Genomic DNA, 20,643 nt, shown 5'->3' with positions numbered 1-20,643 from the left:
TTAGATTTGCTTTACAGATTTGGATTCAGTCCCCAGCTAGCTGGCCACGCGGGCCTCGTCCACGTCACGTGGTTGATGTGAGGATTAAACCACAATCTCATTCACTATTTATCCAACAACTGTTGATTAAGCGCCCATCGGGGAGAGCCTCTGAGCTGTTTGCGCAGATGGCAGAGCCCCAGAGAGCTCACGGTCTCGTAAAGGGGTCACATAAGAAACAGTAGTGACCGCAGAGACCGAGTGATGCTGCAGTGATGGGAGGGGTCACCTGGCCGAGAGGAGGGTGGGGATTTGGGGTGGGGGTGGGAGTAGAATGGGGTGGGGGGACCGGGATAGGCTCATTGCACAGTGAACCCCTGTTGAAGGGGTCCCAGTGGAGATAAGGAATGTTTGCCTTCCCTGGCACTGAGGGCCTGGCACCTTCATTAAACAAGGTTTCCCAGGGAAATCAGTAGCAAATTCACCTTCAGGGAACCAGCCCCAGCCAGGGGCCATATTTCCATAGGACCCTGCAAAATTCAGAGTCCGTGTTGGGCAAACCCATCTGCCCCTTGAAGGCTGTGAACCACAGTGGAACGCCTCCCAGACGTCACAGAGGCAGACTCAAAAGCCTTTGGGAATGTGCCCGGGGAAGGATGCATCCAGCCCCTCCCAAAACACTCCTGTGGTGGAGGGGGGGTCTGGAGAATGTGGGGGGCCAGGCGAGAGGAGCAGCTGATTGGCCTACAGAGCTGCAGAAAGCCTTAGGGATTGGTGGTCTCAGAAAGCGGGATCCAGGCAGAACTGGAAACAGGAGGGTCTTGTTTAGAAGCCCCAGCCTGCGTCCCACCTCCCCCAGCCTCCCCACCTGATGGGATGGGGTCTGTGGGTGTTTACGTCTTCCAGAGGGGACCCGACCTCTGGAAGGGAGTTTGGAGACAGATGAATGGCAGGCATAGAGGAAGCCAAGGGGAAAAACTAGTATAAAAGAAAAAAATGGATCCCAGCTCACGTCCAGCTGTGAAGGGCATTTGTGGGGTGGCAGCACTGTGAACCCGGGGTCCCCATTTCCTCACAGTCGGCCAGGGGACAGCGTTCTGAGGAGGGGGGTAGGAAAGGGCTGTGAGTACTTGATTGACCCGTGAGCATGACTTGTGAACAAGTAACTCTCCGCCTTCCAGACAGGAGGCCAAGGCACTTGTTGGATTTCTTTTAAAAAATAAAGTCAAGAGCTAGGCTAAGGGCGCCATGGAGAGGCACAGGGCGCAGGTAGGAGAGGAACGGCTGGCAGGGTTGGCAGCTGTGTCTTCTGGCGGGGCTGGCATGCGGAGTCTCTTCCGCTTGAGGCTTTTTAATCTCTTTGCAGAACTAGAGGACGTTTCAAATTGTGTGCATGAGTAACTGTGGCAAATTGAAAGAAGAAAAAGAAGAAGGGTACCGTGGTTCTCTCAATTTAAATCTTCTAGACGTTTGCGTAAATTTTTTCCTTTCTTCATAAAGAAAAGATTCGGATGATGGTACACGAGTGTGTACATTGGTTCCCAACTCATCGAATTGTACTCTTAAGATCTGTACTTTTCTCCGTAGGTAAATTTATCTTTATTTTTTAAAAAGGATGTGGGTTGGGGGCGGGGAGTCCTCCCACAGTATATCTTGTTATACGTTCGAATTTTGTGCCATGCCAATGTATTGCCTAGTCGAAAAAATAAATAAACAATGAGGAAAAAACCCAAACTATTGAAAACTCCAACTATCTCCGGGTAGTTAGTTGCACATATGGTGCCTTATTTTTTTTTTTTTTCTTGCCTATATTTTCTGAATTTTCTACAAGAAACGAACAAGAAACGAAGAGCTTTTCCTCGCGCAATCAGACGTGGTCCCGCCGGGAGGCGTCGGGGCCGATTGCGCTGGGCGCCCGGAGCGCAGTGCTTGGGCCGCGGGGCCTTGCGGGCTCCGGGCTTTGCCCCGGAAGGTCGGGCCGTCGGGCGGTGGGGCATCGGCCCCTCGTGCAGGCCGGGACCCTCCTCAGGAACGAGGCCGAGGAGGGAGCGCAGGGCGGAGGCGGTCCCCGGGACCTCCCCTTCACCGGGCCGAGCGCTTCCTCGGCTTTGCGCTCAGGCCCAGCTCCGCTCCCAAGTGACGGCCGACCTGGGGCCAGTCCCTGGGCCTCGGCCTCCGCGCGGGTAGAATGGGCAGCCGAGGCGCCGGAGGACCCTTCTGCGAGGGGGCGGGGCTTCTCAGTTTCTGGATCCTTCTAGGATCCTCGGTTCTGCCGAGGTCTGAGTCTGGAAGGTCGAGGATCTGACTTCATAGGTCTCCGGGTGTGCTAGGTCCCCGAGGGTCCCAAACTGCCGCAGCCCCTCCGCCCACCCAGCCCTCCCCCCTGTCCGCGGGGAGCGCGCTCCTCTAGTGGCGTCTACGCACGCAGGGTGGCGGACCCCGGTTGCCGGAGCCGCGTCTCTACCGGCCAAGAAAGCGCTGGGCGGGCGCGCCGCAGCGGGGCCGGCGGCCGGCAGAAGCGGACGCGGAGGAGGGGGTGAGGACCGAGGGGCGGCTTTTAACGAAAAAATTGAATCATCAGCGAAACCATTAGGACTAATGCGAGGCGCACAGCTGCGGAATCAATGCCGAGCCACGGGGGTCGGGGCTGGGTGGTGGGGTGGGGACAGCCGGCCGACCGCCCCTTGACCACGCGAGGCTCAGTTCCCTCCCACGTGGGGAAATGGATTTTCGCGATTTAAGAAAACTCAAACCAAAGTGAGGTAGGCCCGGATGTGCTGACGCTGCGGTTCCGGCAGCAGGAGCCCCGAGAGCGGCTCCGGGAAGGCGGGCGGCGAGAGGCCTAGGCTGGGATGCAGAGACCGGGGCGTGGGGGACCGGAGCAGCTTGCAGTGAACTCGGGCAGAACGAACCGGGCCGTGCGGCTGAGGTTGCGCTCCTGGGCCAGAGTCGGCGGGACCCGGGCAATCCCTGGGCCCAGGTGTCCGGTGCCCGCTCGAGCCCCTGTGCGCGCTGGAGGGGCCGGCGCCTGCGCAAGACGGAGAGGCCCCGCTCCCGCCCTGGGCAGCCCCCTAGCGCGCGGCTGCAGGACTCACTCGGGGTCTCGGCATGCACGCACCCTGATTCCATCACCTCGGGCCCCGGGTCAAGCCTCCCCCCAGCGGCTGGGAGAGGTCTGCAGTGACACACACACACACACACACACACACACACCAGTCAGCCTCTGATGATTGGCTGGGGTCCTGGGGCCCAGTACCTCCCTCCTCCAGGCTCTGCGGGAGAATCAGACTTCCAGTGGAGAGACCCTTGGGAAGCCCCCGAGGAAACACGGGAGATCAGAGAGGGCACCAGAGCAGGGTGGGCTTCCTCTAAGACCCACTTTCCACCGGGGCCTCCCAGTTCCCTCCTCTCCTCCACCCTGGGGGGGGGGTGGTGGGGGCAATGGCCCCTCTGGCTCCTGAGGCACCTGGCTGGGGTGGGACCTCCCCCTGGTGCCAGAGGGAGGTGTGGCTTCGGGCTTCTGGGTAGCCTGTCTCTGCCTTTCTTGGGGCCACATTGGGTTTATCTGTGAAATGGGCACAGGAGGTGAGATTGAGGCTGGCAAGGGTCTCTTTCAAGAAGCTGGAGGCTTTCTGGGGAGGGGGCCCAGAGGCTGTCACCACCACCCACCCGCCCCGCCCCGCACACACAGGGAAATGGAATATTTTTAAGGGCCCCCTGTCTACATAAACAATTTGAATCATCGCGAATCAGTGTGTCGGCATCAGTCTGTAGACCTAATCTCTCTGATCCCGCAGCTGGCCAGGCTGCCCTTCAAAAATTCTCGCCCACACAGGTCTCTATTGGCTTGGGGCTTCCCTCTCACATCCCACCAAGGCTTGAAGGGTCTCAGCCATTCTAGAGGGACTTAGAGAATTCCAAGGAAGGCGCTCTGCAGTGCGGGGCCTCCTGAGGGGCAGCCTAGGGTACAGAGGTGCTGCCCCCAGACACCCCCCCATGTAGGGGGGACTCAGGTAGGGAAAGTCCATCTGGAAGAGGGAGAGGAGGCCTGAGGAATGGTGAGGGGAAGGAACGGAACGGGAGGCACCTCCCTGCTGAGCTGGTGAGCTGCCGTCACCCACCCATCTTCCAGTAGCCCGTCCAGGAGGACCACCGCGTGCAGGGCTGAGCTCTCCACACGCGCTGGCTTGTGTCATTTCCTCACTGGAAAGAGAGCTGGACACAGCTCTGCCTTCCCGCACACATGTTCTGTGTGATCTGGGGTTGGGTGTGATCACACATACGAGTCGGAATCCTCACTCCTAAACTGGGGACAGCACTCCGCCCACCAGGTTATTGTGGGGATGTAGCGAGACAATTCGGGTAAAGGGCTTGATCAGCCCTAGCTCAAAGAAAGCCTCAGTGTGATGGGGATGAGGGTCAAGGGCCATCCACCAGGAGCTCTTGAAAGGAACAGCAGAGCGAGGCTTGTTGGCCCAAGGCTCTGTCTGGGCCAGGGTCTCTGTGCACCTCCGGATGTCAAATTTCCGAGGCCAGCTGTGTGGTTAGCACGGAAGAGGCGCAGTTGCCCGTGGTGGGCGTGGGGGACACACGCGTGTGGACACGCTGGGTCTCCGCTGGGGATGAGGCAAAGGTCAGGATTTATGGGTCTGGGAGTGTGGGTGCTTGGGCCCTGGAGGGGCAGACGGAGATGTCGACGGTGCTGGCGGGGTTAGGGGTGCAGCTGTAGTTCTGGAGGGCTGTCGCGCATTCGTGCGCAGGCCTGCGGGGACAGGGTGCGTGGGCACCCTCAGGTGTCCTGGAGCCCCAGGGGGAGCCTGACTAGGCGCGCGAATGGGGGTGGGAGCGATTTGACTCTGCGCTCAGGACCAAGCCGTGGCAGGCGGCGGCCCCGGCACAGGCCGAAGTAAAGGGACCTGTGGGCTGAGGGTCTCGGCGGTAGGTGCCCCCGGGGGTAGTCAGCACTGAGCAGGGGCACAGATGGCTGTGCACCCAGCAGCAAGCCTTGAGCCCGCGCTCTTGTCAATAGGCCGCGCGACCTTCGCCACTACTACCTACCCACTCCACAGATGGAAAGGTGAGCTCAGAAAGGGAAAAGGACTTTCCCAGAGCCACGCAGACGGCCGGCGAAGGAAGCACACGGTCCGGCAGTCTTAACTCTGCGCCCCGTCTTTCCGGGAGGGAAGAGTGGAACGGGGAGCCAGACCCGAGGGCCAGACGGCGGAGAGTGGGGTCCAGCTGCTCCCACCAAGGGCCGAGACACAAGGCGAACCGCCGGGTCTCCACCTGCGCGCGTCCGGAGCTTCACTCCTCTCTAGCCTTCGGGTTTAATACCGCCTCCTCCCAGAGGCCTTCGGGGACCCGGGCGGGCACAGGCACCTCCCTTCTCCCCGGACCCAGCCCCGGCCCCCGGGCTAGAGCTCGGCGTCTTAGGTGGTGGCGCGGGGACCGCACGGATGGCGCGGAGCCGGAGGGGGAAGGGACGGGCTGTGGAGAAGGGAGCGGGAAGGGGCGAGGTGAGAACCGAGGGGCGGGGCCCGAAGGCCGAGCCAGACTCCGAGACGCCAAGGAGACGCCAGGTGAGCCGGGCTGGGGGCGGGGAGGGGGCTTGGGCTCCGGCGGGAAGGGTGGGGGCGGGGCCGGAAGGACTACGGGGAGGGGGCGGGGCACCCCGGAGAGCCGCGGGCCCGGAGGGTCTAGAGCGGCGCTGGCCTTGCTCTCCGACGCCCCACGGCCTGGGAGGAGAAGGGGGCCGCTCCGCGCCGGCCGGCCGCCGGGTCCCGGGAGCCGCGGAGCTGGCGCCACTGCCAGTTTCTCTCCTTCAAGCTCGGGCAGCCCTGGGGGACACTCAGGCCGGGAGAGGGGACAGCCCGGCTCGAGGGCCGCAGAGGGGCAGGCGCGGGATCCGGACACGAAGCGGCGACGCCGACTCCCCCCAGCCGGATCGAGGCGACGTAGGGCCTCGGCGGGTCGGGAGCCGTGTGCCGCTGCGTCCCGGAGTGCGCTCTTCCGCAGAGAAATAAAACCTTTAAAGGGGGCCCGGCCTCCCCGACTCCCATCTGGGCCGGTTCGAAGGGGGGAGGAATCTCGTCCCGGAGATGGGGGAACGGAGCCAAGGGGGGCACCGCGGCAGGGGGGACGGACGCACGGGCGGAATCCTGAGCTCCGATGGAGGGAAGAGAGCAGAGAAGAATGGAGAGAAAGAGACGGAGAGGAGGAGACCGACTAAAGCAGAGAATCTGCGAGAAAGGAAACGCGCAGCCGGGTCCCCGGAGGCACCGCCGCGGTCGTGCGGGCTGGCCTTCACCAGGTCCCCCTCCAGGGGGTTGGCGAGACCCCAGGGAGACCCGCAATTCGGGGCTGGAGCGCCCGCACCCCAGAGCCCCCCAGCATGCACCTTGCCGGCTCTCGCGTCGGGTGGGGCCCTCACACCCCCAGGATCCAAGAGTTCACCCTCTCTCCAGGGAATGGGGAGCGCGCTTCGGACTGGTCTGCCTCTAGGGATGGAGCTCCAAGCACGTGAGCCCCTCCCCATCTGCCCTCCAGGGATGTCCGGCCCGGCCTTAGCCAACCCACCCCACTTCAGTCCGAGTCTTGGCGCTGCGGACCCAGGGACGCCGAGAGCGTCCAGGAGGTGCCGAGAAACCGAAGACACGAACCCAGGACCAGAGGGGCGGCCGCCGAGTTCAGTCTCCCAAACCCGCAGTGGGGTCGGACCTGGGCTGCACAAGCAGTGGGAGATCGCGGTCCGCGTGGGTGACGCCGGCCGCGAGATCCGGGAGGCGGCGCCAACGATCCTGCAGCCCGGATCCGTCCTCCGCGGCTCTCAGAGGCCTCCCGAGCGGAGGTGATCGCGGGCGCTGGCGCTCAGGTCGGGGACCCAGAGGACCGCCCGGACCAGTGGGGGAGGGATGGAGGCAGGGACAGATACGTGGAGAAAGAGGGAAGTTTAAGACTGAAACATGTCTGCAGAGACCGAATTGACGGGCTTTAATGCGCACTGCGAAGTAAGCAAGGAGGGGGGGTGGGAAGCAAGCAGGATGTAAACCGAACCTAGGTCAGACTGCGATCCGATGAAAATAAACCTGTAACGAAAACGGCCCCCGGCAGAGAATCAGCCGCTAGGGATACACACCCCTGACGTTTCTGGGCAGTCACTTTCTGAGGAAGCCTTAAAATGAAGCCCCATGTGCCCAGCCCCCACTCAACAATGATCAAATCCCGGCCAATCCAATTTCATCTGTGCTTCTCCCTTTCATTTTTACTATTTAATTAATTAGTTTGTTTATTTTTGTTGAGATACTTTCGAACAAACGCAGACATCACATCATTTCAGCGGTAAATACATAAGTGCATCTTTAACTTTTAAAAATTAAAAGATAAGAACTCTTAAAAATTAACAATACAGCTATAAGTTGACTTCTCCCGTGGCGGAGCACAGGCTCCGGACGCACAGGCTTAGCGGCTCCGGACTCACAGGCTCAGAGGTCATGGCTCACGGGCCCAGCCGCTCCGCGGCACGTGGCATCTTCCCGGACCGGGGCACGAACCCGCGTCCCCTGCATCGGCAGGCGGACTCTCAACCACTGCGCCACCAGGGAAGCCCAGAAGCAGTTGACTTTTGATGCTGGAAATGCAAAGTATTTCTGTTTTGACTTTACTGCAATTTCCAGATAAGCAATCATAAGCATTCTTACTTTTATAATAAAACAAACAAACAGACTAAAACCGAGGCCGACAGCTGCAGTAGCTGGCACAGGCCAGGCGGTCAGCTGTCGTTTGCTCTCCAGGTGGTGAAGCCGGAGGCTGCCCCGTGCTTCTTGATCTTTATCTTTGCACCTTTGTCCCAAGTGTCCATCCGAGTTCCAGATTCAGAGCTCGGTGCTATCAGAACAGGGTGGCCCCCTTCCCAGTCTACCCATGAGGGAGTGTCCCTCTCCACGAGAGGGCAGCGGGTTTTGTACCCAGTCGTGTGGTGAGCCGCCTTGGGGACCCACCTTGGATCACCGGGTTCAGGCTCTGCTCCTAGCTAACGGATGCAGGAGGCATGCGCACTGAGGGCGGCCAAAGGAAAAGATCCAGGTGATTCTGACGGGTGGGAAGGGAGGGCAAACACTGCCTGAGTGTGCAGGCTATCAGGGAGGGGTGACTCCACGATGGGGCCCTGACCTCCATAGCACCAGGTGGAGGAAGGGGGGAGTCACGGCCTCGGTGGCCGAGTGACTTCACGGAGTCCCTGCCCCAGAGTCTCTGCCCCTCGGTCCCCAGTTTACCTTGCTGAGAACTGCCAGGTGAAGCCAGAAGGCTTTGAAGGATGCTTGGGAGACGCCTACAGACAGGAGAAAGAGAGAGAAGCCGGCCCAGCCCCTCTGGCCTCCCTCTTGGTACCCACCTGACCCAGCTCTCAGCCCAGGTGGGTCGCCTTCTGGGTAGGCTCAGAGCCAAGGCTCTGAGAAACCGTCACCCCACGAAGCCAGGCCAAGCTTGTGGGGAGGAGGTTGGGGGCCACGGACAGCCCTTGACCTGTATCTGATGAGAAGGGGTCAGCCGGAGGGGAGGCCCTGGGTGGGCAGGAGTACAAAGGCGGGGGCTTCCCAGTGCAGGGTGCGGGTGGGGAACCGCCAGCTAGGAGAAGGGCACTCACCGGGATGCCCGTCAGTCCCTCGCCAGGGCTTTGAATGAGGTGGGCAGACGTGAGCTGGGGTGGGGCAGTGCCTGCTCTCTCGGCCAGGGCCCCGGAGTGCCCAGATGGGGTGGGGCGGGCAGAGAACCACCCTGGGGGACATGAGACTGGCCTGTCCCTTTTAGCAGGTCTGGTTCTGCATGAACTTGGCTGGGAATCCTTGCAGGTCGGCCAGGGTGTCCGAAGCCTGGTGGACCCAACTGGGCTCAGGGACTCTGCAGCCTGAAACCCTAGGTGGCCCAGGGTGGCTGGAATCGGGTCTCACGTAAGAAGTTAGGGTTGGCGGGCTGGGGAGAGCCTCGGCACGTGCGGTAGAGACAGAGCAAAGCCATTCCTCTCCCGCCAGGAGCGGAGCCAGCCCGGTCCCGCGCGCCCTCTAGGGCTGCGTGTTCCCTACCGCGCTTCTCTCTGGTTTGTGCTGCCCCCGGTGCGACACTCCGGACGCTGGGTAATCATGGGGTAAAGCCAGCTTCCCTGAGCCCCCGCCCTAATCCAGGTTTGGATCCACTTTCTGTATTTCAGTGTTAGGCTTCTAGCTCCCGACCCTTCCTGCGCAGGGGAACAGCCTCTCCTTCCTCCTCCTGGCGCCTTCCTTCCCACCCGGCGGATCTCGGAGGAGCCGGCGGCAAGGAAGCCGCTCTCCAGCCCGTCTTTTCACTGCTTCATCGAAAGACGCAGCCCTTCTCCCCGAATCCGCCCCGCGTTTGCAGCCACGTAGACCCTTCCTCCCTCTGACTCCAGCGGCAGGCCGTCGGCTCCTCCCCTTCGCGCGCCTGTGGCCCCGGCGCCAGGTGGCTCCCGGGCGGACGCGGAGCTCTGGTTGGCGCAGACCGACCCGCCGCTGTGGGCGAGCCGCCTGGGGACCTCGGCGCCACACAGCGCTTCGCTGCGCCCTGCGGTCTGGTCGCCACCACCTCGAGACCGCACCCGCACAGGCCACAAACACTCGAATAAAACGGTTGCCTCGTGGTGATAACCCCTTTAACCTGGGTTGTAAGGATCCCAGTCGTGGTCCGAGAGCTCGGGACCACGGCCGTTGCCGAATCCCATCGCCGCGGTGCAACGCCGCGCGGGTGCGGCGCGGAGCACAGAGCGCCGGCACCGCCTGACGGCCCGCCTGGTGCGCGGAGGGAAAGCGGCAGAGAGCAGGTGGCCGCGGCCGGCGGGGGGACCTGCGCTGGCCCGGAGGCCTCCGCGGTGCGGCCAGCTCTGCCCAGGCCTTCTGGACGCGTCCTTCTGAGGACTGGCTGTGATTCGTCTGCTGACAGCATGAGGTCACCACCAAAGCGAGGGAGGGTCAGGGTCCCAGGGGAGGCTAAGCCAAGGGTGCCGATGCCTAGAGAGGGCCCAGTGGGGAAGAGAGTGGGAGGACGGAGACATGGGTCTGTGCTGCCCCTTGAGTGGCCTTCTTGGCACTTCACTTCCCCCTGTGGCTGCTGGTCAGGAGCGAAGGCCTTTGGAAATAGCTAGCGCAAGCTCGCTGTAGAGAAGCTACAGGAGAAGCAGTAGCATGGGGCAGGTCCCCCTCCCTTAGGGAGAGGAGAGCCAACCCTCCAAGGGAAGCAAATGCGGCAACAGGATGGGGGCTGGGTTGGAGGAGGTGCCCCACGCGTCTCTCAGGTTGCCCACCCCTGTTATGCCCTGGGCGCTGGGAGCCTGAAGGTGGGGACCTTAGAGCCCAGAGGAAGGACCACCTAGGCCACGGACTGCTGCCCCCTTCCCCAGGAGGGCTGCTGGGGCTTTCCGGGGCCTGGCCTCAGGGCACTGGGAACTGACTGGAGGGGCTGGGGCAGGGGATGATTCCGGGTCAGGGAGCTGGATGGCAGGGGCAGACAGATGGACCTCCTGCCTGGGGGTCACCCCCGTGGCGCCTTCTCCTGGGCTGTCTGGCGCCACCTCTGAGAACTCCAAGGACACCGGAGGGCGGCCCACTTGCTGTGCAGCTCAGCCTGGGAGCGTCCGTTCCACCCAAAGTCCCAAAGCCAGGGGGCAGAGACAGGTTTCCGAGGGGGCTCAGCTTTGTTACAGAAGTGACCGTTTCAGGCACCGAATGACCTCTCTCTCAGGGCTCGAGAAGCACACCCAGTAAAGTGTCCTTCCCCCATGCAGGAGGGCCCTGTCTTCACCCTGCAACAGGCCGGCTGTAGAGATCCAGCCATTGGAATAAGCTTTCAATAAGCTTTCCTCAAGAGCCCATAAACTCGGGCCCTGACCCGGGACTTTGCCCACGGGTCCGAGTCCCCCAGCTCAAGAGAGACTGCAGATGGTCCAGTGGATGAGGCCCAGGCCAGAGAGCCCTGTTCCCCACTGACCTCGCTGGCTGTCTGGCGCCGGTGTTTTGTTTTGGCCAAAGAAAAAAACCCTTATGTTAGAGATGGCTCTCAACTCCAGTGAGGGAAGGGAAAGTGGATGCAGGGGGCCACACAGCTGGCAGCCCCTCGTGCCAGGTGAGTGGCCAGCGGGCTCTGCCTTCACCTGACTACTGGCTTTCAGTTGTCGCCAAGGCCCCGGAACTGAGTGACAGAGGATGAAGAATCCCCTCTTCCACCCTAGGCCCCCCTCCTCCCTGACCCTGACTTCCCCTAAGGTCTTGCTGGGTCTCCCTGTCTGGAGAAAGTGGGGGCTTGAGAGTACAGCTCGCAGACCCCAGCTCCTGCCGGCCCTGCCCACCTGCCCCTGGCCAGCATTGGAGGGTGCTCCAGGAGCGGGGAGACGGTGCCCACCATAGCCCATTACCAGAGGAGAGGCTCGGTCCCAGTGATCACAGAGCAGCGGCAACTGTCCAGAAAATGTCCCTTTTTATTCCATACGCAAATTAGTAGATTCATTAAAAAAAAAATGTCTTCGCCAGGATAACCAGGGGCTGCAGCCCGGGAGAGAAGCCCCAGTCTGGCCCCATCTCCAGAATGGACAATCTGAGAGCAGCGCCACCTGGAAGGATCTTCACCCCTTCCGCTCCACAGGGGCTCTCTTCCTGGGATTCTCTCTCTGCCGGCCCGAGGTTAAGGCCAGAAGGCTGATCACAGTGCCCCGGAGGCCTGCTGCCCTCCCTGCCCATGCACGGTCCCAGGCAGGGCTGTTCGGGTTGGAGAGTGGTCACCTCCATGAAGCACCTGGGACAGCCTGGATTTGCCGTGGACTGCGCCCAGCCGCTGGCTCCGGCAGGGCGGGGCTGGATCTGCTCCGAAGTTGAGGCCTGTCCCCGGGGGTAGGGGGCTGGGGAGGCTCTGGGCTGCATGGCCAACGGTCTCTGTGATGCTCTCTTCCCAGCGGGGATCCAGCCTTGCGACTGTCTGGGGAGCCACAGTCACCTGCGTCTCTGTTACATTCTGGACGATCTTCCGATCTTCGGACAGGGGTTCGGCTCGCCCGGGCGGCAGCCTGCACTCCCCGAGGTGCGGGAGGGCCAGGGGAGCGTCCCTGCCCTCCCTGACGGACGGCCCCCTGGCGCCACCGCTGCCGCCTCGGCCCGTGTGCGCGTCCGCAGAAGTCCCCACTGGCCACGGGGAGTGGGCCCGGCCGGCCGGGGGCTCACACCAGGCCGGGCATCTGCGCCCGCAGGAAGGGCACGGAGGCGGCGGCTGGGAAGGCGGCCAGCGGGTAGGCGAGGGCCCCGGAGAAGCCCAGCAGCGGCGGGGGCGGGGCGGGCGCGGCGGGCGCCAGCGGGAAGGGCAGCGCGGCGGGAGCTCCGGCGGCGGCGGCGGCGGCGGCGGCCGGGGGGCTTTCGTGGTAGAGCACCGGCACGCGGACCAGGCGCTGCGCGCCCGGCGGAGACAGGCTGGCCGCCTCCAGCTCGGCCGCCAGCTGCCGCTTCCACTTGTTGCGGCGGTTCTGGAACCAGATCTTGACCTGCGTCTCGGTGAGCTGCAGGGAGGCGGCCAGGCCGGCGCGCTCGGCGCTGCTCAGGTAGCGCTTCAGGTCGAAGGTGGACTCGAGCTGGAAGACCTGGCTGCGCGAGAAGACCGTGCGCGTCTTCTTCTTGCGGCCACCGCCCCCCACCGCCGCCGCGCGCCTCCCCCGCCGCCGCCGCCGCCCGGGCCTCGGCCAGATCCGCCGCCTCCTCCGCGCCGGCTGCCGGGCCCCTCGCCGCCAGCTCCGCCGCCTCCCGCTGCACCGCTCCCGGCCCGGGGCCCCGCGGCCAGGCGCCCTCTGCGCGGCCCATCTCCTCGCCCGTCTCCGGTGAGTCCCGGTCGCTGGCTGCAGGGGGGAGAGGAGGAACATGGGTTGGTTCTGGAGGCTGATCCCCCGGCCCTGTCGCTGAGGCCAGCTGCTTCCCCCGCGAGGTCACCCACAGCCACAGGCAGGGAAATTGTCCCCACACAGCCCCACCTACGGCAGATCTCACCCTGGGATCGGAGAAAGGCAGAGCACCTGGAGGTGAACTTGAAGACCTGAGCGATGCTCCAAACCAACACGCGGGCCACACACTTACGCCCAGAACCGCGCATCCACACGGAGGGCAACAGAGGGAAGACGGCAGAAAAGGAACACAAACACACAAACGGAAACACGAAAAGAAGACTGACTCCCTTAAACAGTGGCTTCGAATCAACACACACGAAAGCCCCAGAGGTACACCTCACGGAGGAAAGGATGGTCCTTCTGAGAGATGTACACACCAGAAACCAGCACAGAGAGGGCCTCACGCCTAGCCGAGTCCCCCAGACACAGAAATAAAGACTTGCCATGACCTCTCCCCACTCAAGCCCAGGAGCACATGCAGAATGCCCGCTTGCGTGGAAATACTCCCATTGATGGAGGATAAGTAAATGCAAATAATTCCCCAACCAAACTCCAACCAGGTGACACTGGGAACCTATCCTCCCCCATTTCCTGCGCCCCTAATTCAAATGTCCACGGAGATGTGCCCTCTCTACCCAGAATGACACTCAGAGGGAGTGCAGACAAGGGCAGCTCTGGCTCCGTAGGAACAGGCGGCAGCTGCATCTCAGCCCAGACACACTGGGCCCATGGTTGAGCCTGTGGGTTTGGGGCTACAAAAGCCCACAGAGGGTCCCTGAGCTCATGTTCCAAGTACCAAGCTGCACACAATCTCCCAGAGGAGACGCCTCCCCCTCCCAGGGTTGGCAAGGGATGATGCCATCCAGGTGAAAGAGTCTGCCCGGGACCCAGGCGCTGGTCCAGATTCCAGGCCCAGCTTGAAAAGGGCAGCCCCCTGACTTCCGGGCTCAAGAGGCCAACTCAGGCCAGCTTCCCTTGTGCCTCAGGCTGAGGCTCCTGGACACAGGCCGCAGGTCAGCATTGCGGCCGTCGAGTAGAGCTTGGCCCGGCCAGCCCACAGAAGGCAGCCCGCAAGGTGTGCAAACACCGGCAGGCTTGTGTCTGTAGCTTGGTCCCTGCGCTCCGCGGCTCCCCCGGAGGTGTGCAGATTTGCGTGTGTCCCTGCCCAACCCTGGTGGCATGAGCCCTCATGGTGTCCAAAGAGGGGTCAGGTTCCAGGCTGGCATGTGTGTGACCAGATATGGGGGGGGGGGCCAGACTCACAGAGGCCCACGTGCGGCCACACGAAGACAAGACAGGCCTGCCAGCTCTGGTACAAAACAGGGACCCCTAACCCGCATTATACGAAAGAAGGACCGGCTCTTTGGCGGCCACCTGTGGGGCTGCAGCTGCAGAAGAACCCCAGGGACAAGCGGGGAACGCATTCCCCCCCCCCCGGGGAGACCCTTTTCACAAACACCCCCAGAAGGGGACTACGTCTGATCACTCAATTTCGGGGCAAACACTGAGGCCTGCTCGAGCTTCCCCGAAGGCAAGGGGGTAGGGGCCCGGGACCTTCCGGGTGTAGGCTCTGAGATGTGGGTCCCTTTGCGAGGGGCTCAATCCCACACCAGAGAAGGGGTTATCCAAGAGGTGAGAGGAGTCTGGCCCACCTACGACCCCCCTCCTCGCCCGCCCCCCAGCACTTGCTAGCTTTCGCTTGGAAGCTGAAAGGATTTCAGAGCCTGAAAGAGTCTTCAGTAGGCCTCACAGTGTGCGTTTGCGGGGGCGCTGGCAAAGCCTGGGGGCTGAGGTTAGAATAGCTTCCTACTCCTCTTGCCCGGGGCGGGGGGCTTCCTCCAAACGGCAGGTCCCCAAGGGAGGCAGCGACCCCGGGGAGGGGAGTAGAACTCAGGGGCTGGGACGCCCAGTCAAGAGGGGCGATCGATCGGGTTCCAGGGCTGAAAAACCCCCCACCCCCAGACTCAGAGCCCTCAGCAGGGAACAAAGGCGGGGGAGGGGGAGGGGCAGAAAAGGGAGAGAGAGGGGTGGGACTGGGGGCTTCTGGCCTTGCACAGCCACAGCCAAGGGGCTTGGGAGGCCCAAGAGGGAGAGCCAGGCCCCTGCCCAGGCCCTGGCTGCAGCTTGTAGAGGAGATGGGACTTTGGGGACACGGCTGCTGGGGAAGACCGCTGTCCCCCCCGCCCAGGCCTCCACAGCAGTGGTTCCCTCTGCTCAGCGCCCCCTTTTTTTTGCTGAGTCTGACTGTGTCTCCCGACCCTCTCTCTTTCCTTCATCTTTTCTCTGTTCTCTCCATCACTTATGGGTTTCTTTTTGCTTTTTGTTTGTTTTTCATCTTCTCTTCCCCCCTCGCCCCTTTCTCCGCCCCCAACATCCCTCTCTTTCTTCTCTGTCCTTTCTCTCTTTTCTGCCCCTCCCCCCGGTGCCCCCTCCCATGGCCTGCCTTCCCCTGTTGTATTCCCCACCCCCCTTCCTTTTCTCTTCTTAGCTGTCTGCTGTCCCCTGTCCCCAAGTTCCCTCCAAGGGCACTCCAGAGCCTGGTGATGGGTGAAGCCCAGAGCCTGCGAAACCTTCTCCCTGCATGGGACCCTGTCCTGGAGAGTGGGCCTCCAAACCTGCTCAACCAGGGGCTCTGCTGGGGCCCGACACGACCCAGAGCCTCCTACAGACGAGGAGGATGGCCCAGAAAGGGCGCCAACGAACCCAAAGTCCCCGAGCAAACGCTCGGGGAGGAAGCCCGCCCCCCCGCCCGCGGCCCTCCCTTCCCCGCGCCCTCACTCACTGTCAGGGCTGAGGCCGCCTCCGTAGCCTCCGTGCGACCGCGAGTACCAGCGCGTGGCGCCTCCGCAGCCCAGAGCGTAGGGCGGCCCGGGACCCGGGGGCGGCCGGGGACCGAGGCCCAGCGCGCCCGGCCCAAGCAGCGCCCGGGCCCGCGCGTCCCCGCTCGGCCCGGAGCCCGCGCGCAGCTGTCTCCGCCGCTGCAGCCGCCGCCGCCGCCGCGCCTGCTCCGCGTCCTCGTCCTCAGGGTCGTCGTCGTCCTCCTCCTCGTCCTCGCGGCCGCCGCCGCCCTGGGCCGCGCGCCCAGCGCCCTTGGCCTCGGCTGCCAGCAGGTTCTCTATGAGGAAGGAGGAGGCGCGGGCCGGCGTGGCGCGCCCGGGCTCCGTCAGCTCGTCCGGCATCGCGGCCGCCGGTCCGTCGGGCTCTGCCGGGCTCCTCGGGGTTCCGGGAGCCCGGGGTGCGGCCGGTCCCGGTCCCCGCTGGGGACGCTGGCGCGCGGCTCCCTGGCGCACGCGCGGGCCGGCCCTGGAGCCGCTGCCGGAGCGCTGGCGTCGGGCCCCGCGGGGCAGGCAGCGGCCTCCGCGCCGGACTGGGCTGGGCCGGGAGCGGGTGCGCGCTGACAGCTGGCCGGGCAGCAGCCTCGCTCGCCTTTCACGTCGCCGCTCTGGTCGCCGCCCGGGCCGGCCCCGCTGGGGGCGGGGAGGGCAGGGGAGGGGCCAGCAGGGGCGGGGCGGCGCGGGCCGGGCGGGCAGCCAGCTCAGCCCGAGGATGCCGCGCCGGCCCCGAGTGCGGCCACTGCTCGGAGACGCCGCCCGGATCCGGGCGCGCAGGCGGTCGCGCGTCCGAGGGCGGGCGGCCGGCGGCCCAGGCGGGGGGTCGCGGCCAGTTTGGCCCCGCGTGATTCATTCCCCCGGCCCGAGCCACCGGAGCCGGGGGTTGGAGAGGTGGGGCCTCGGTCGCGGGGCCGCCTATTGGCTGCGGGGCTCCGATGAGAAGCAGACTGGCCAATCAGTGTCCGGCAAGGGGAGTAATTACCTCGCCGAGGGGAGAGTGTTGGACCGAGAGTGAGGAACTGCGTGTGTGCGCGCGCACGAGTGTGGTGTGTGTGTGTGTGTGTGCACGTGTGTGTGTGCTTGTATGTATTTGTGTGCGTGTGTATACCGTGGCAGGAAGACCCCGGGGCTTCCAAGAAACAGCAAGAGAATGGGTTAGTCATTTTTTTAGACTCCGGATGTCAAGGCTGCAAAATTGTGGCATATTTTTAATATTTGCACTTAATGAAATATGGATTTAATGCCAAAGGTAGCGCGACAGAACTCTCTAGGTCTCAGATTCAGGCTCAAAATGTAAGAAAATGCTAGCCCCCACCCCTATCCCCGTGGCCCTGCCGGCAGAACGCCCGATGTCACACACGCTGAGCGAGAGGGGGTCTCCACCGTCCAGCTCCGTAAGAGGCTCGGGCCTTAGTGGCGGGCGGGAGCCATTGCCCCGGCCGGCCGCGTAGGTCTTAGGGGCAGGCCCCGACTGTAAAGCGGTGGGGAGTCCCCTCCCACTTCTGCAGCAGGGGGTGCAGTGACCAAAGTGCATCCCGGCCCACGCCGTCGCCCTCGGAGCTGTGGCCACTCAAGAGTAACCTTCTGACCGGCTTCCTCTGGGAGCGGGTGACGGCCGAGTCACCGGACGGCAACGCGGATGCGCGGGCGCAGCAGGCTTCACCGGACGCGGGTTATCGCGGAGAGGTACACCCAGCCTCCCAGTGCCAGCCGGGGGGCCGCGACCAACCGAGTGCCGCCCGCCGCCTCGCTTTAATTTTCAGAACAACCACGGTGGAGGGAGCATCAGCCCCATTTTCCAGAGGGAAAAACAGAGCCGAGGAGAGACCATTCCAGATGGTAAGTGGCTCTGGCAGGCCTGGAATTCCGACAATCAGGGCCCGGGGCCCTTCTGGCACCGACAGCCCCAGAGTCAGATAGGGATGGGAGCGAGAAGCAGCCGAGCAGCGGGTCTAGGAGGCCGGGAGGCCGGGTGGGGCTGAGGCCTAGTGGAGGGACCTTGCTGGCCCGCCTGTGGCCGCGGAGACAAAACGGTGAGCACTTCGGGTGCGTCTTCTGGCTGCAGAGGGAGCCGGTCACCGCCACCCCCGCCCCGCGCCACCCCCTTACCAGCTTACCACCCTGAGCCTACCTACCCGCGGCTGCCGGGAGGGACCTCTGGTGCCCAGTGTCCTGGAGACCTTGGGTGGGAGGCGGGCTTTTCTGCAGACTCGAGGACAAGATGCTCGACCCATCTCCTCGCCCTCGCATCCCGCCCCAGGAGCGACAAAGATCAACGACAGGGACTCACCGGGTTGTTTAACTCCAGCCTGGAGGCAGACAGAGTTGGGGCTTTTCCCCCATTGCATGGGTGAGGACACTGGGCCAAAGTGGGTGAGCCGGGGTCTTAGGGAAGAGCTGTGGTCTCCCAAGTACTGCTCCCTGGGGGTGCCCACGGTCAGAGAGACTCCAAGGCAGAGGTAGCCCAGCCAGAGGAGGGCGGGTCAAGGGAAGAAATGACTGCCCCAGTCGGTGTGGGGGAGGAGCAGCAGCCCCTGGCTAATCGCAGCATCTAAGTCGAGGGTGCTTCTAAGACCAGAGAGGGACCCGGATGAAAAGACAAGTGGTGGAGAGGGTGCCTTCCAGATGCCCACCTACTACATGCAGGTTTCCCGGGGCCTGCCTGTGAGTGGCTCCTGAGCATGTCTCTGGAACCACAAGCCTGGTGTCACTCCCATGGTTTCTGAGCACTTTGAGTGGGGGCTTCCTCAGAGTCTGGGTTCTAATGCTTTCTACTCTGGGCTGTGTGGCCCTGGGCAGGGGGCCTCGCCTCTCTGATCCTCCGTTCCCTCTCCTGTAAACCGCGGGTCGTAAGCACCCCTGCCTGCACCAGGCTGTTGGGAGTGGAGACCGGCTGGGCATCGGGCACTGCTGGAACGTCTCCCACTGCCTCTGGGGAACATGGAGGGACGGGAGGCGAGGGCACAGGCCAGACCGGGCCGAAGGAGAGTAGACCTTCCTCCCAAGCACTGGTCTTTGGGGGCTTGGAGGGCGTGTCTCCTCCCAGGGGCTCCAGGGCTGGGTCCTGGCACTGCTGTCCCCAGGAGGCTCCCAGCAGCTGTGGCAGCAGAACTCTAGCGCATGGCGCGGGGCCCCGGCGAGCAGACAGAGGGTTGCTGGGCAAGATCAGGTGGGGAGGCGTGAAATAGCCACCCTGGTGCTCGCCCAGGCGGCCACCTCTGTGCTCCGTGCGTCCCGGAGCCGGATCGCCACTCTGCTTGGAGGTGACAGGAGGCCGGGTTCGAGTTCGGAGGGGGGATTGTCGGCGGGGGCGTGTCACGCACGTTCAGACCCGGAAGCAACTCCAGGATAGTATCGGGCAGTCAGGGTGCTCTCTGGAGACTGACTGTGAAGCCTCATGGCCCTGAGAGGGCTTCTGACCCTCCCAGGGCCAGAGCCCAAGTTTCTGGTCACCTTCGGGCAGAAGGACTCCCCAGGCAGAAAAGTGGAGCCATGACGTCAACCGCCCTTCCTCACTGCCGGTCCACTCTTGTCTGTCCTAATGTTTCGTCCACCGCCACCTCTCCCCTCTGCGGCGGGACCACCAGAGAATCCCCAGCGAACGGGCTCTTCACAACTGGACAGTGGGAACCTTGCCACCTCCTAGCTCAGTGCTGGTGTCCAAAGATGCCCCATGAACCAGGGGGAGCGGGTTAGTGGGAATAATCCCAAGAGCATAGATCGGGAGTCAGCAAACTGCAGTAGCCACTGCCTGTTGTGTTTTGTTTTAATCAACTTTTTTCTTTGGGAATAATTTTAGAGAATTTCCACTTTAAAATTTAAATTTGATCTTCCCTTCATCCTTCAACCCAATTCCATTTGTCCTAACCTCGCCCCCATGCCACCCCACATACCTGTTCTTCTGTATGAATTTACAGAAGCAGTATTCCATTATACACCTCTCCCATCTGGCACTTTTTTCACCTTAATGTAGGAATTTGATACTGATAAATGAAGCAATGATTTTCTAACCGCCGTGCACGAAACCAACAGTCACAGATGCCTTTGTTCCAGTTACTGTGGTCGAATCACACATTACCCCCAAACTCAGGGTGTCAAATAACCGTTTATCAGTATATGCTCATGCTGTGTATGGATTAGGGTGGCTTGTCTCCACTGCAAGGGGTCTGGCCCTCAGCTGGGGAGTGGGGCAGGACTTACCTGAGGCACTTTGGCTCCTGTATCCGGGGACTGATGGTGATGTCAGCAGAGGGACCCCCGCCTGGGGCTTCTCTGTGTGACCTCGGCTTTCTCACAGCATAGGTTCCCCAGTACGAGTGGGTGTGTGGGGGGGTGTCGGAGGGGGGCATGGAACGTCGCCTGGGATTCGAGCCTTACTCTCCTCCGCTTTGTTGAGTACATGGAGCGGTCACAGCCCCCATGGGGTGCAAAGGGAGGAACTTGGACCCCATCGCTCAGTAGGGGGACCATCAGATGGTAGGATGAGAAATCCAGGAAAAGACACGTGCCCCAAGGGTAGCTGATCCCCTGTTAGGGGACTTTCAGGATGCTGCCAGCTCTCCACTACTGCAGTTCATGTCGGGATGAACAGACCTGCCGATCTTTCTCTGTGGGCCGGAGAGTCGTCTGGGGGTGCATGCCCCCCCCGAATGGGACTTCTGGGGGGCGGGGTCTATACAGACTCCACGTCACAAGTGCTTCAGAAAGTCTCCCCAGAACAGCTGCGTCAGTTTCCCTTTCGTCACATCTTCGCGGCCACCTGGTCTTATGGGACCTTGGTCTGTGGCACCGTGATACGCGTGAGAAGGAAATCGGGTGTTTTCGGTAGTGATCCTCCGGCGGTTAACAGGGTGAGGTAGCTACACTGTGTGGGGCCGATGCGAGATGAAGGGGCGGGGTTAGTGCTCC

At 62.8% G+C, this 20,643-nt stretch overlaps 1 protein-coding gene across 1 annotated transcript; it reads right to left on the bottom strand.

Annotated features, from left to right (window-relative positions):
* Window positions 1-11,461: 11,461 nt before the first annotated feature.
* Window positions 11,462-16,234, bottom strand: HMX1 (H6 family homeobox 1). The gene is given in 3 exon segments (XM_032632945.1): window positions 11,462-12,656; window positions 12,658-12,859; window positions 15,687-16,234. Coding segments are annotated over 3 exon segments (1,062 nt in total). The 5' UTR covers window positions 16,084-16,234; the 3' UTR covers window positions 11,462-12,193.
* Between the last annotated feature and the right edge of the window lie 4,409 nt (window positions 16,235-20,643).

This window comes from Phocoena sinus, chromosome 5 (genome assembly GCF_008692025.1).
Source record: "Phocoena sinus isolate mPhoSin1 chromosome 5, mPhoSin1.pri, whole genome shotgun sequence".
NCBI lineage: Eukaryota > Metazoa > Chordata > Mammalia > Artiodactyla > Phocoenidae > Phocoena > Phocoena sinus.
The sequence above is the reverse complement of the archived record's forward strand: the minus strand, read 5'-3'. Positions and strand labels throughout refer to the sequence as shown.